The sequence below is a fragment of the Taeniopygia guttata genome, chromosome 3 (genome assembly GCF_048771995.1).
Source record: "Taeniopygia guttata chromosome 3, bTaeGut7.mat, whole genome shotgun sequence".
In the NCBI taxonomy this organism is placed as follows: Eukaryota; Metazoa; Chordata; class Aves; order Passeriformes; family Estrildidae; genus Taeniopygia; species Taeniopygia guttata.
The window spans coordinates 95,325,198-95,340,156 of NC_133027.1; the positions used below are offsets into that span (position 1 = coordinate 95,325,198).

The 14,959-nt window shown below is 42.5% G+C and overlaps 1 protein-coding gene across 2 annotated transcripts in view; it reads right to left on the minus strand.

The window, feature by feature from the left end:
* ALK (ALK receptor tyrosine kinase) overlaps positions 1 to 14,959 on the minus strand; it is a 305,662-nt gene that overhangs the window by 26,446 nt on the left and 264,257 nt on the right. The window contains exons 12-16 of one of the 2 annotated variants that reach the window (XM_030268872.4): positions 10,146 to 10,308; positions 5,814 to 5,964; positions 2,717 to 2,848; positions 1,756 to 1,900; positions 814 to 996 (exon numbers count right to left, since the gene is read on the minus strand). In XM_030268872.4, the coding sequence (XP_030124732.4) occupies positions 814 to 996; positions 1,756 to 1,900; positions 2,717 to 2,848; positions 5,814 to 5,964; positions 10,146 to 10,308 (774 nt within the window). Of the gene's footprint in view, positions 1 to 813; positions 997 to 1,755; positions 1,901 to 2,716; positions 2,849 to 5,813; positions 5,965 to 10,145; positions 10,309 to 14,959 lie in introns of those variants that run through there. The other variant, XM_030268873.4, reaches the window with a different exon arrangement.

Here is a 14,959-nt window from a genome sequence, read left to right on the forward strand (position 1 = left end):
ATAGCTTTTTCCCTTTAATTGTCTTCAGTGAAATAAAAAAAAACATCATGTGAGTCATTCTGTTGGAAAAAGAAGCATTACACAGGAACATTGGTACAAAACATGCACTTAATAATTTAAAGTCATTACTAGCTCTCAAGATTTCTAGTCTAGCACATACTTAATTTAAGCTGTGGAGAACCAAGGGTTAAAGAGTCCACCACAGTGCAGATGGCTGCAGAAACTATGTGGCCCAGGAGACTGTGGGTTAGTAGAGATCTTGAATCTGGCCCACACCAGTTGTAATCAACAAAATGCCATCTGACAGCTGCCCTGAGACACAGAGGCACACAAAATTAGCCCCTCATTGACTGAAGTCATATTAAGAGGGGTGCTGGCTGGCAGCCTGAGCCTCCAGAGACCACCTGTGCAGGACCAAGGCCCACCACAGGGCAGGGGAGAAGCTGCAGCGTCCCCCTGGCTGCCAGTCTCCAGGACCAAAGTCCTCCAAACACAGGTGCTGGCAACGGGAGCACATAGCTGTGGCTCCTCCTGCTCCAGCACTGCCACCCCAACATGAAAGGCTCAGGAATCACAGCTGGATCTTAATGTCACATTTTGCAGAGCACAAAGCCAGGGTTGCAGCTGAAGCACTGGCATCTGGCTCTTTGCTCAAAGCCTGAATGAGTTCATCTAGTGCTAAAAAGTCAACACACAGACATACTAGTACATAACAGTCAAATATGCTAGCTACAGGAGAGTTATCATCAGCATTTTGCTGATCATTAGCACTAAAGGAGGGGAAGGGACACCTTGAACACGAAGCCACTTTACCTATATATCCTCCGCCTCCTCCACCTGAGGAGCACCCCCCTCCACCCCCTCCGAAACCCCCTCTTGTCTCCCACCCCCACTTCTTCATGGCCTGGGGGCAGGATCTTCCTCCAGTAGCACCTTCCAGCAAGGATTTTCCTGACCACAGGAAGGAAGTGTTATCATTCCAGCCACCTCCACCACCTGCAGTTGAGAGAAGAGAAACGGCACAGCCAGGGGTTACTTTTTGTGTAAAAAACACTGGAGGGATCTGCAGGACAAGCATCCATTCAAAACACCTCAGCTGAAAGTCATCATCTGCACCTCTTTTCACCTACCATATGAGTATATTCTACAGAAAAGGTAAAAAGATATCCCTACCTACTCTCCAACCACTTATTTCTGGTTTACAGAGCCTTCCCTTTCTCTTTGACTAAAACACTTCTGAAAAAACCCAATTCCTGTTCTGAATTTATTGTAAGGGGTGTGAAAATATATCCCACTCCTACTCTCCACAACAGACTTACCAGTGACTCACTTTCAGCTCTGCTGCTTGCTCAGTCCAAGGTCTCTGCACAGAGACTTCTAGACATGGTGCAATTATGTTCTTTCTGCATAAGCCAGAGAAACTGAGTATGTCCACACAGCACAAAACAGTGCAGAGACCAGGATAGTCACAGTGGCACTGCAAACTCCCACATCAAAAATCAAACAACTTTGTTTATGAGAGGTACTGCACTATTTTGGGAGAATGTAGCCATTGTTATGGCTGTACCATCTCTGATACCCTTATTTATCCCAAGTATCCAGCACTGTGGGTACCTTCTATTTGCATCTGTTATAACCCTCTGTTCCCCCTGAACTGTGTTTTCACCAGTTTTCCTCACCTTCTTGTGAGGAGGAGGAATCTGGGAGTACCACATATTCACAAAGGTTTTCTTAAAGGGAATAAACTTTCCTTACCTGCAGCTCCTGAATTTCCATTCAACCCTGGAATAGAGGAATCATTCTCCAGTCTTTCTGGATGAAATGTGTCCGTTTTGGCCCTGTAGGCCCTGCCACCTCCCCCTGCTGCAATTATCAAGGGGATCGGTTCTCCGTTCTCCATCTTAACAAATTCAGAAATAAAGGCAATGTTCAAACTGAGCCAGACATTTAAATGGAAGTTCAGCCACATCATAGTTACTGCATGTTGCACCAAGCAGGTGTCTAGGGCTGCTCAGCACTGCACACTGTCATTGCATTATTTATGCACCCATACCCAGAAAATTAAAGAATAGAAAATAAAAGAATAGTCCTACCAAGTTCTCCTACAGGAAACAGCAGACTCAGTAGCTCTATGAATTGTATCTACCATGGTGATGGCTCTTAGAAAGCCTGTAATGTCTCATGTGATGACTCCTATCAAATGAAACAGCTAAGAGCACTGTTCTGCACAGTGTCTCCCCTGAGACCAGTGTGTGGGATGAGTACTGTCTCAGCTGGCACAGGACAGGAAACATCAGAGCTCCACAGCTCCAGGACTGCCGAGAGAAAAGATACAGCCTATCCTCAACTTCTCGTCAGGCTAAATGTACAGCTGGAGTCTCACAATGCCAGAGGTGAATGAAGTCCTGCAGAGTTTGCCCTTTGCTGTAGAGCTATGCTTCAGCATCTCAGTTTTTACCAAGAAAAACCCCAACCCAGTTCAACCCCTTATGTTTGCGAAGCATACTCCGAGCCACGGAAGCAAGTGTGGACATACTGAACAGCAATTCAAAGAAGTGTGAAGGGACAACCTAGATCCCTACATCTCTCAAGTGGAAATTAAGGATACCCAGAGATCACTCTGTGGACCCTCTCCCTGAGGTGCATAAGGGATCTTTCAGAGGCAGGTGGCAGGATGTGTTGATGCTGAAGGTGCATGGGGACTGTGTTTCCATACCTTAAATATGTAAGTGGCACCGCCCCCGCCTCCACCTCCTCCTGCCCATTCATTGACACTTCTGTTCACACGAATCTCTTCTTCGATCACATTGTTCTCTCCAATGCAGACTTTCTGGATAACATCATTTGTCTGCAAACAGAGACCAAGTCATAATTCAGGTAAGAAACCCCCATTCCTTTGTGCACACAGAGACCTCACGAGCCCTTCACTGTTCCCAAAGCAAGAAATTGTCCTCCAGGGAAATTACATGACCAGAACCAAATGAATGCTCTTCTAGAAAAATCTGGCTTTGCACCAGATTGAAAGGCAAGATGTATCCTATTTGCCATCCGTATGGCAGTTATCTTCGGCTAAGTGGGCAGTTTTCCTTATCTCTTCCACAACCAGTCCTCTCTCAGGGAAGACATCTTCTGATAACAGGCTATTGAGTGTCACTGCATGACTGATAAGAACTGAAACATCCCAATGTGAGATGTTCCACCCAGAGGGAGGAGTCAAGCATTCCTACCTGGATATAACATTGAGTTTCTGGAACACCAGCACGGTTTTCCTGCACTGGATTTCCCAGAGGAACAGCTGCCTCTCCCACTGCATCTTCAGAGCAAGACTGCACCCTTTTCTACAGGATCACTGCTCCAACAGAACCACACCTGACACTCCACGACAGCTGCAGCCACAATTCCCAATTGGACTGCAGCCAATACCCTGTCCAACAGGGTGTCAGGTTGCATTCTGACTCTGTCAGTGTTGTTTTGGTTCACTGCATTGTTTATTTTATCTTTTTATTTTCTTCCCTAAAAAAGAACTGTTATTCCTGCTCCCATATTTTAGCCTGAGAGACCACCCTAATTTCAAATTTAAAACAATTCAGAGGGAGGGCGTCTATATTTTTTCCATTTCAGGGGAGCCTCCTGTCTTCCTTAGCAGACACCTGTCTTTCCAAACCAAGACAGGCTTTTTGCCTCAACCTGCACCATAAGAATTTGTTGCCATTTTTAATTGAATTATTTTGAAGCAAGCTCAGTGCTGATACCTATTATCATGCGATACACCTCCATAGACTTTTAATGTACAAAATGTAGCAGAACCTGCTGCAAATATTTCCCAGCAGTAACAGTCTGTATTTCACAAGTGGAAGAAGGAAGTACCTTGGCAAGGATGTGCCTTGTCCGTGTCACAGGACAGCCAAATGCCAGAGACAGAGAACCCAAGCTTGATTACCTCCTTTCCTGTTGGTTGGGCCAAGCAGCCAACGTGCATCTCTGATGATCTTAGTAGCAATTTTACTGCAACTACCAATGCCTACCAAAATAGCAGCAATCCCACCTTTGTCTGCAATGCTCCCTGATGTTAATCAAAATGCCTCACTAAAAAGCCTCCACATTTCCTACTTAGCATTTTTCCTTTCTATCAATTATCATTGATCATACTGAACTTTCTGTATTAGGTAAATCCCTGAATTCACTAACTGATTTCAACCAAAACATTAAACCACCATTTATGCCTACTTTAGGACTATGACCCAACTATTGTTTTAGTTTAAAACTGGATCACTAAAGTGCATGACAAGCACGACTGTGATGTGAGCATTTTCAAGTTGTAAAGTGCTTTTAGCTTATTTTACTTTACAGGTTTTGTTTCAGTAACACTATCTTGTTATATTGCACATATGATGCACACTGAACTTACTATACCAACAGCACTTTTAGGGGGAAATGCACAAACATTTGTTATCATAGGAGTGACCTCCTGCTTCCTTCTACTTTCATGTATGTGTTTTCTTTTGGAAGAAGAACTCGATAAAAGCATACTCAAATTACAAATTATTCTGCTGACCACAAAACATATTCTAAGTTGTGCCGGAGAATGAGTGGCACCCATTTTGTGTGCAGACTTGCCTAAAGAACTAACAGTCCTCCTTTCCCTATTTTTTCCCCTCTCCTTAATTGATTTGGAGTTGAGTGGGAATGATTAATAAAATGACAAAGTCAATGACCCAAAGGAACCACTAGATTACAAAAAAAATAATCCTTCATGGCAAAGACATAACTGATTACAATCCAATCTAGTAAAAGTCTCCTCTACGAGTCAATGCAATCTCTTTGCTTCAATGAAAGAATTACATTAGCACTCAATAAATTCTCACTAAGATTACAGTGGCCTGCAATTTAATGAGTCCATATATTACCCTCAGCTGGAATGTCCTAGTTAAAGACACTGGATGGACGTTTGAGTTAGGCCATTTCTCATTTCAAGAAGGCTTTATATTAATGGTTTGTTTGTAGATATGTGTAATTCTAGTTTTAACATTATTTACTTCAGCAGCCAGCCTTGAATACCCCTTTTACTTGTCTATATCCTTCAACCTTTCTCTGCTCTAACAGGCTGCTAGGCTTTCATCTCTTGGATGCCAGCCATTATCAGCTGAGAAATGCATATCTTTTAAATGTTCAGCTCAAACCTGTAGGTGAAATTTCATCAGAAAATGCTTTGTTTGCTCCATGAGAGTGTCCCGTTCCTACATCCTCCTCCAAAGAATACTAAACAATAAACTACAGTGCATGCAAATAGTACTCATCTTTCTGTCAAGACATTTGCAGCATGGGTTGGTTAGTGACATAAAAATCAGGACTGACCCAACAATGATTGATTTGTCTTTCTTATTCTCATATGGAGAATAACCAAGCAGGCCCTGTGATGTGGCTATCTCTAGAGATGCAGAGTATATGATAATGGCAGGGCTGGGCTCAATAGTGGAACAAGAGCAAAACCCTCCAAAATCAGCCATGAAGACTGATTTCCAGAGGAATGGAAGGCTGGGTTGTCTTTTGTCTCCAAGCCCCCACACAGGGGCTCTGAGATACTCAGATCAGTCAGGAACCTGTTGTGTATTATAAATGGGGCCCAAATGCTGAAAAGAAGCAAGCAGAGGGACATGGTACTTCATGTTTTCATGCTCTCCCAGTAAAACTGTACCTATTTCTTCACTCCTACAGCCCCAAACCCCTTGAGGACAACGTTTTTCTGTGTGAAAAGACAAAACTCTGTGTATTGGTAGAAGGGATGAAGGCAAAACAGAAAGGCAATCACTTACACTAGGACAAGCATCTTCTCCTTGCTGTCCCACCAAGATATACAGAGTATCATCCTTCTGGAGGTCAAAAATTCCCAGCACAGACACTCCGTGGGACCGCACCATGGTGTTCTTCCCTCCTTTCCCACCTGCAGCTCCATAGCCTGAGATGCTGCAGAAAAAAGAAACCAGAGGTTGCCACCTGAGTTGTCCCAGGCAGGTGGAAGGAAGCACAAACCCCTCTGGAGCACTGAGTGTTTTTCACACCTGAACACAGTGTCACAAAGCTGTGCTCTGAAGACCTTACATTCTAAATAAATCTAAACCCACAGCCTGAAGACTGATTTTCTGCTCTGTTTGAATCTGTGAGCTTGGGTAGCCACAAAACAGATAATTTCACATTGATTATTGAGCAAACACGACTGAGAACAGAGTGAGCAAGTCCCCATAGCTTCCAGCTTTAATACATGAAACACATCTTCTTTCCCAGAAGGCACATCCTTGAGAAGTTTGCAGCAAGGAAGAGAAAGAACAGAAGCAGAAGAGCTGGTAAAACCAGGACATATGGCTAAAGAGAACATTAAGCATGAGATTGACAGAGGGAGATTTGAGAAAGCAGACAGCATAACTGGTCCTGGTAGCACGGACCAGATGGAAAACAGCTCTCTTATTCCCAGGACCAGAGGAATACAGAAAGAAAAGTAGATGGAGATGACACTACCTGCAGTAAACAACGAAGGCAAAAGCTCCCTGGCCAAACTCATGGTGATCAGGAACATTTTCCTGTCTCCAGCCAGGAGTGGGTAGGTTACACACAGGCTGCTGCAGTCTCAGATAAGGCTCTGGGATTTTTATTTCAAACAGCCAAGATTCAGGGGTGCTTACTGTTGCTGCAGTACCCAAAGATGTGGCTGTAACACTGTATTTCTCATCTCCTCCCTATCCCTTTCCAAAAATGGGCATACTTAAAGCAGATTTTAGCAAAGGATTTCAAAGCATTTTTAAAAGATCATGATAAAACACACATCTCTGCTGCAACAAAACACAGTTACTCAACTGTCTGAGCAGGTGAATAATAGTACAGAAACTCAGTTTAGATCTGAAATAGGCAGGTAATTCTCCACTGACATTAGCAGCTTTCCATGTATTTTTATGAGAGCAAAATTCCACTTGGAGCATGTAACCAGAGACTGCAGGACTCAGAACTCAAAAATTGCTCTCAGCTTCCTACCAGGCACAGCGTAGGTGCTCTGCTTTCACACCTCCTTTCCTCCAGCACCTGGCTGCTCTCTATGCCCAGCATAGTCCTGCCTGCAAACAGGCAGTGTCTCATAAAGCATATTAGATCCTGGCAATGTGACATGATTATGTTCATGCCACTGCTGATAACCAAAGCAATCAGTCCTCAGTTAGGCTGTACCAGAGCCAGCAGAAAAAGTGATGGACACAGCACTGGGCCACCCTGAACAGATGCTGCATGAATCTGAAAACTGAGTTGATTTACTGTAGAATTTTGCAATGGCTAATGAGGTGCACTACCAGACACAGCAAGCTGGCAGGGCTAATTCCCTGCCAGTAGGGGCCATACTTTTCCATGTAAGAACAGATTTTGCATACAAGCAGTGATATCAGAAAGTTCAGGAAATCCAGTCTGGCCTCACTGAAAGGCTGAAGACAAATAAAACTCAGTATATTCAGGTGGCAGTCATTCCCTCTTCAAAATGGGTATCACTATTTAAACACTTATCTTGACTTCAAACCTTAACAGGATCCCTTTCATTAGGAACACTTTTGTTTCACAGGAGGAAGAAAGCTATTTAACCATCCTGGCCCTGAAGGAAGGTTCAGCCCATCCAGAGCAAGAACACAGAGTACCTTCTACTGCCTTCCTTCTTTTCTTTTGCTATGACATTTGTGGGATCTGCAAAAGAAGCCCACACCTTTCAGGAACAGTCAGGATGTGCAGAGTGCAAACCAGGGCTGGAGAAGAACAAGCACCCTAACATCCAGGTGATGGAAACCCTGGAGCTAGTCTTGAGAGTATGAGAAAATGCTGTGCCTAGCCTGGCTGGCTCAGAATGACACTTTTTTGCACACCACTGGGCTGTGTTCTTGTGCCACCATAAAGAGGAACCATAGAGAAGAGAGGACAGTGGAAGTGATCACAAATGGGGCACTCAGCAAAATGGACCTAAACCTCTTCCTTTAAAAAGGGAAAGAAGTAGGATAAAAGATGGTAATGTGTAATTTATTACAGTCTACTTCTTTCATACTTAGTCATAAGACCTAGATGACCAGACCTTCTGAATGCTTAGGAGGAGATATAAACAAAAATATTATTTTATAATGTTTAACTTCATTATTACACAATGTGAAGTCCCATGAGAAGGAACTAGAGCGTATAAAACTCCAGTTTTCAAATGTGGGCACTACAGTGTGTGGCAGCCTACCCAGACCTTCACAGATGGGGTTTTCTGGGTGTGGTTGGTTTGTGCTGACAGTTTGGTGCAAAGTTGAGCTGTCTGTATTTTAATAACGCATAGTCTACCTCATGTTCACAAAATCAATATCCTTCCTGAGCAATTACCAGGAGTATACATTACACAGTGTAAAACACACTGATAAGGCAGAACATCAGCTTTCTCCAGAGCCCAGCAGCCAGCAGGAGAGTTTTCTCCCTGTGTCAGGTGTTTCAGCAGTGCCCATCAGGAAAACTTACAGGACCCACACTGCAGCAGGACTGCAGGGCAGAGCTAAACACAGGCAGTAAGTCCAGACTCTTTGAAGCCCTGGAATTGATATTGAAACTTGACATTTTCCTAGGGCTATGCTGTGCTGGTGGACTCTGCTGCCCCTTGAGTAGACCAGAATCAGGAAGATGTCAAGTTAATTTAAGCCCACAATTGCCTCCTGCTTCCCCCAGGCTGTGAATTTTCTACTATAGCCTTAAGAGGTGCAGAAGAGAATGTCATCCCTTTATATATTTGTTATGCACGACATTATACATCTATTATCTATACAGAACTTAAAAGTCTGTTAGGTCATTTATAGGACTTAAATAGACAGGTCATGGCTGCAGGGCCCAAGGGTTGCTGTATTGTGCAGCAAAAAATCAGCCTACAGTTGCACAGGAATTCTGGCTCTTCTTGGACTCTGATATTAAAGAAATGACAGTGCTGTAAGCTTTTGGGCTGTTTTGCCTCTTCATTTTTGGGCTGTACTTTATAACCATATTTACTGGATGCTGGTTCTGAAAAATTCTATTCACCTCAGGCAACTCCTTGTTGACAGCTGGGTAAAGTATCATTAATGCTTTTTGCATTACCATCAATCCTTGTAGGAATAGGCACTCAGGCAGAACTTGTGCCTAGCCTAGCCAGTTTATCAAAACTGCTTTGCCCTAGACCTCTATTAGAGACTTACATCCAGCCTCAGCATTAGCATTCTTTTCCAATATAAAAGAAAAAAAGAGATCAGAAAATTGTAACTGAAATTTGTTCAAAGTCTTCAATGGAATGTTTTGCTTTGAAATCCAAGATACCATCATTGGTTTCAATATGGAATGCTGCATAAAAACCACCAGTAGACAGTCACTGGTTGAAACTGACAGTTCTGCTTACAAAATAATGCATGTAATGGTTTCACGTTACCATTCAGATACAGTGAACTACACTTTGATTGTACTTCTTTGCCCAGCAAGAGCAAACGATTGGTAAAAATCTGATTAAGTAGCATTGAACCATATCTGATCACCTCTCTTTGAAAACAACTCCACAGGGGGATTTAAGTGTTAGAACCCTCAGTATTAGAGAGCCTACCATTTAGGTGTCTGGCTTCCAAAATCAATTCTACTGTGGTAAGCCAGGTTTATAAGCTCAGTGTGCTGTGTCTGGATTCACAAAAGTGAAGATGCTGAGCAGAGGTTGATGCGAGCTGTCCAGAAAGAAATGCTGACACATGATTGTGCCTTCCATGCCAAGTGAAGGGTGGGAAAAACTAATTCTGATCCCAGGGCTCCATGAATGACAAATGGGAAATGCATTCCTCTTGGTCTGGGGAGGTGAAAATGCTTCATTTTCAGCTACCGATAGAGTTCTCCCAACCTGTAACTATTTAGGCTAAAGATTTGTGTGCCTCAGAATGTTTCTTCTCTTTCACCAAAAAAGTTGCATCTTCCAGGGAGCAAAGCTGAGATGGGAGAGACTGGAAATCACAGGCTCAGTGATAAGTAAAAACCCCAGCAGATGTGACCAAACGTCTGAATGTAATACTTCAGAAATGCCCTGTGTGTATCTGCAGCTTGGCTAGTTTTGAACACAGATATATCACGACAGTCAGAGACAGTTCCCTTACCTGTATGTGTTGGTTGCTGGTACTCTCCAGATCTGAATGCCTTGGAGAATCCCTTCAGCTCCCACCACCACTCTGAGCTTGGAGTTCCTGTAGGCATCATTGCACTGGCTCTGCGTGGGGCCATAGGGTCCGCTGGCACCACAGGTTGTGAACAGCCACTGATCTGAAAGGAGGACATGTGCAAAGCATGACCCCAACACCCAAGGACCAAGCAGTTGTTCTGCTCTCTCCCTGCACCAAGAGCAGAGCCTGGCCCTGAGCTTTTAACCCAAACAAATGCCCTCAGATTATTTAAAAAGTCTCATAGTTCTGTGTATCTTGGTATTTGACAACTTTTCATCAACATCTCCAGAAATCTATTGCAAAAATAAACATAGTTTTATTTTTCCTAAGGCTCAAAAAGGCAAAGAGTACAGAGAAGAGAAATATCAACAGAGTCCTCCCAGTTTCAGGTTCTGCTCTCTGGCAGTTAAGTGCTCATTCATAATCTCAAGGCTGGTGCATTCTAGCCCTTTCAGTTTCTAGAGACATTTGGTTATTGAATTTATTTTAAATGGGAAAGTAACTGTTAATTGGATAAAAACCTGTAAGTACAACACCATCACAGTGATTAAAACATAACAATAGATTAATTGAATTTTGCATAATTATTTGCTCACAGGACACTCAAATTAAGCTTCAGAAAGCAAAACATCTGACTGAGGCCTGTAAAACGAGCACCTAGCTCTGCATTTTCTAGGCCAGATCTGTGGGTGTAAATCAACACCTCCCTATTACAGCCATTTTCATCAATTAGAAATACTGATCCTGTACAAATAGATTTCTAGAACAAGACTTTGCTAATTTGTGTTTCAAAAATATCTCATTTTAAAAATTTGAATACATGACGGTGGCAATTATGTCCTTTTCCTTAGAGATTATTTTAGGAGCATTTCAGTCGCAAGACCACAATACTTTTGTGAAACCCACCTTGTCCTATTTTCTAGTATATCAGGAAATACTTCATTTATAATCAAAATTAAGATGGCAAATAAGCAAACAAAGCATTTTTTTGTGAACATGACATGATTTATCAAACATACTTACTAATAATCTAATATACACAATCCAATAAACTCCATTAGGTAGTTCTACTGCCACTAAAGATAAAAGATTTAAAATCTGAAGTTTTTTCTACAGTTATGTTGGTCTAGTCAGCCTTCCCCAAGGCCTTCTCAAGGGCACCATTTCTCCACCAGCTTCCACAAAAGCAATGCCACATATGCAGCTTCCTTCAGTGGTGATACTAAATAGTTCAGACAGGGCATTAATTGCACTCAATGTCCAGGAGTTGGACTCAATGATCCTTGCAGATCCCTTCCAATTTAGGATGTTCTATGGTTAGCTTGACCTGCTTCTTAGAATTCAGAGCCATTATCTAAGCTGACGTGGTCTAGAAATGGTAGTCAGCACGTGTCTGGATGAGCAAGGCCAAAAGTTCTACCATTGCTGTTACTTGAGAGGCTCAGCCTCCAAAAATACACATTAGCTTAACCAGAAAAAAAGTCTGAATTACATTTTCACAAAATAATCCTGAAGATCAGCTAAATTCCTTCTTACAAAAAGAGTTCAGTGTAGGAAATGGATCAAAGATTTTGACAGAACTTTAAGAAATAAAGCAATTGGTATTTCTGAAAAATGTTGGTAATACAGTGTTGTGCAAAATTACCATTCTGTAAGAAAACTTCTAAGTACTGCTGTGAGAATAATCCCATCTTTCTGAAAAATCAACACCACCCCTTCTCAATGGTCCTCTACAGATTTTGTCACTGTTACTTGTTTCATTTACATACTAATTTCACTTATTTCTCCAATCCTTTTGCAGTAGGTGGCAGTATGAAATCTTAAAATTATTGAACAGCAAATGGAAGAATTTTATTCTGCTTCTTTGCTTCTGATGTACCCCCAAAAGCCCCCAAAACAACAGATAAGAGGGTAAAGGCGCCTAAGGAAGTGAGGTCTAGAAGTTACTAAAGCAAAATGCTTCAGTAGCTCTGAACAGTCTGGCACCAGAAGTTACTTGTGTTTATTCTTGCAAAACCCACCCCAAACCCAAAGGAAAATCTCACACTAACTGGAAGATGAGAGACTCATTCTGTCAGCTATCACAGTGATTTAACATTGCAATACCCCAGCGGGCTTAGCCACCTGCACTGAAACATATGTTTAGTAAAGCAGGCAGGTAAGTGGAACAATAAGAAGCCACTTGGATGCCTCCAGTAAAATATCAAACATGTTCCCAAAGGTAGATGCAGGTGACCTTCAAGGGGACAATAAGCCCAAAACATGAGACTCAAAATGGAAAACTGGAAGTGATAAAACCTAAGACAGACCACAGTATGTGCAGACTGCTCCTATGGTGAAGCTTTACATTTCTGATTTAGTCCCTTGAAATAATACACGTTCCTTAGGTATCTGCCTAGCTGACCTTGGCAAACTTATCTCTAGACAATTCCACATGTAATACACAGCACAGCTGGACCTGAAACTGGCTGCTCTTGGCTCCCACTGGGTTCCAGGGACTGGGGATCAGTGAACTACATCTTATTCCAAAATGCTTTGAAATGGCCATCTGGTTGCTTAAAAGCCCTGGCTGAACAGAAGGAGAACGTCCTTCTTCTGTAGACCTTTTGCCTTCAGACTCTGAACTGAAGCAACCAGAACAGCTTTTGTATTTTCTGCCTTTAGGGCAGACTAGGGGCTCACTTCCAGTGCAGAGGCAATATCAGAGTAAAGGCAAACATTGCTGGCAATTTGAGATTAGTCAATCTACACTAAGATTTTAGAATCTGGTTTTTCAGAGCTTGTGAGAATGGCAATGAAAAATCACAGATACGTTATGCCAGGGAGTACAGTGCAAGGAACCTGGAGGTGACCAAACACAGGAGGTGGTATTTTGGATTTCTGAAGTGGTCCTATTGTAATGGATACAGTGGTGTATACAAGATTGTCTGTAAAGCCTCCCAGGTTCTGCAGGTGCTGCAGCCAGTGCTAGCAAGAATATTTATTTACTTTATTCAGGTAGAAGGGAGACAAAACCAGGAAAATATGTGTTTCAGAACTAGCAGAGCTAGGAAGTGATCTTTGCCCAAAACGTTGCAGGAAGAAGTCTGGCCCAAGCGAAGTCCATGGAGAGACTGCACCTGATTTAAATCAACTGGGATTTTAGTAAAACCTACAGCCAGGTGTTGCACCATCTCCTCATTTGTCATTGCTGCACTGGTGTGCAAACAGCCCTACTCCTGTTTATAAACACTGGAAGCCAGTCCAACATGGAACAGCTTTGTCACTGAATTAAATGCAACATCATACCACACAGGAAGAAGTTGCCCCTCATTTCAAGATAATTAGGACAGATGGATCTTAGTTGCAATTCTGGATACAGACTAAAACCCCCACACTTCCCCACCCCACCCCTTACACATTTTACAAAGCCAGTTCTCAGTGTGCAGATATAACAACAGCCCAAAATCTGAAACCACTAACCCAGCAGCAAAACAGAGCACTGCCTGCCTTAATAATCCACTCCTACATTTTAAAAGTAAGATTTCACTCCCTGCAAAGTATTGATTTTCTCTTGATTCTAGAAATGACTGCAGCATGTCTTATGAGCTTGGAGAGAGCATTTCTACAGGTTGCTGCATGCCACAGCAGTTTACAGTAATTCAGTTTGAAGCATTATTTTGATCTCCAAAGACTAAAGCAGCAGCACTGAATCGAAAATCCTTAAGTAGCTTGGTGAGGAGCATAGATTTTTCCATCTGTGAATAACTGTGGTCTGTTGCATAGTGCACAACACATCCCTCCTTTCTTCTGCAGTGTGTGGCAGGATAACACTGCCAGCACCTCACTCACCAGGGGAAGAAGAGCAGGACTCTCCAGGCTAAACCTCCTCCAAAAACTAGCACATTGTGGAATTCTGCCCAACTTCACCCAAGTTGCATATACCCAGTGTCCAGAAACAGCTGAGCATTCCCATGACAAAAAACAAGTAGTTTCATGTCATGTCCCTGTATATTCTGCAAGTGGTAGCTGCAAGATACTACCCAGGTTTAAAAAATGGAAATCTCTGTTTGAGGTTGGGGGTGGGGGGTGCAGGGAAAAGTGGAGATCAGAGTGAGATTCAGACTGGAACACTATATTTCAATTTAAAATAAACATTTAAAATAAACATGGCAGAAAAAACTTTAAGTTTCTGCCTGTTCACCCACTCACCTGCCCTCCTGCTCCTTGGCAAGCTCCCCAACACATTGTCAAGGAACAACATTTTGCAAAATAAAAAAGTCTTTTCAGCTCTATTAAAGCAATTGAAAAATAAATTCTTCCTTCATAACTTTTCTTTCTGCAATTAATTCACTGATTGTTATATCTACACACACAGTTGCTCATCCTTTTGCACAGCAGAAATTCTAGGTTTCACACAGTTTGTCATGAAATGCACATCAATCAATGTGCTGGATTTCAGCCACAGCAAAAGGGGAGTGATGTCCTGCTCTTGGAAAACAAAATGAACAAAACCCCACAAGACTTAAAATGACTGATTTTTTTAAAGCTCTGATACTACTTGCAGCCCTAGGCAATGATGCTGCAGGCACTGTTGCAAATAACAACCAGCATCACTGAAGAGAAAACCGTGGAGCAAAGCCTAAGGCACATTTGTACTTCTAACGTAGAAAGCAATTTCATTGGCCCATGTACAGCGCACAAATTCCATGCCACAAAACAGACAGAGGCATTCTGGCTATACCTCAAGGTTCTAAATGTATTAACTGGCA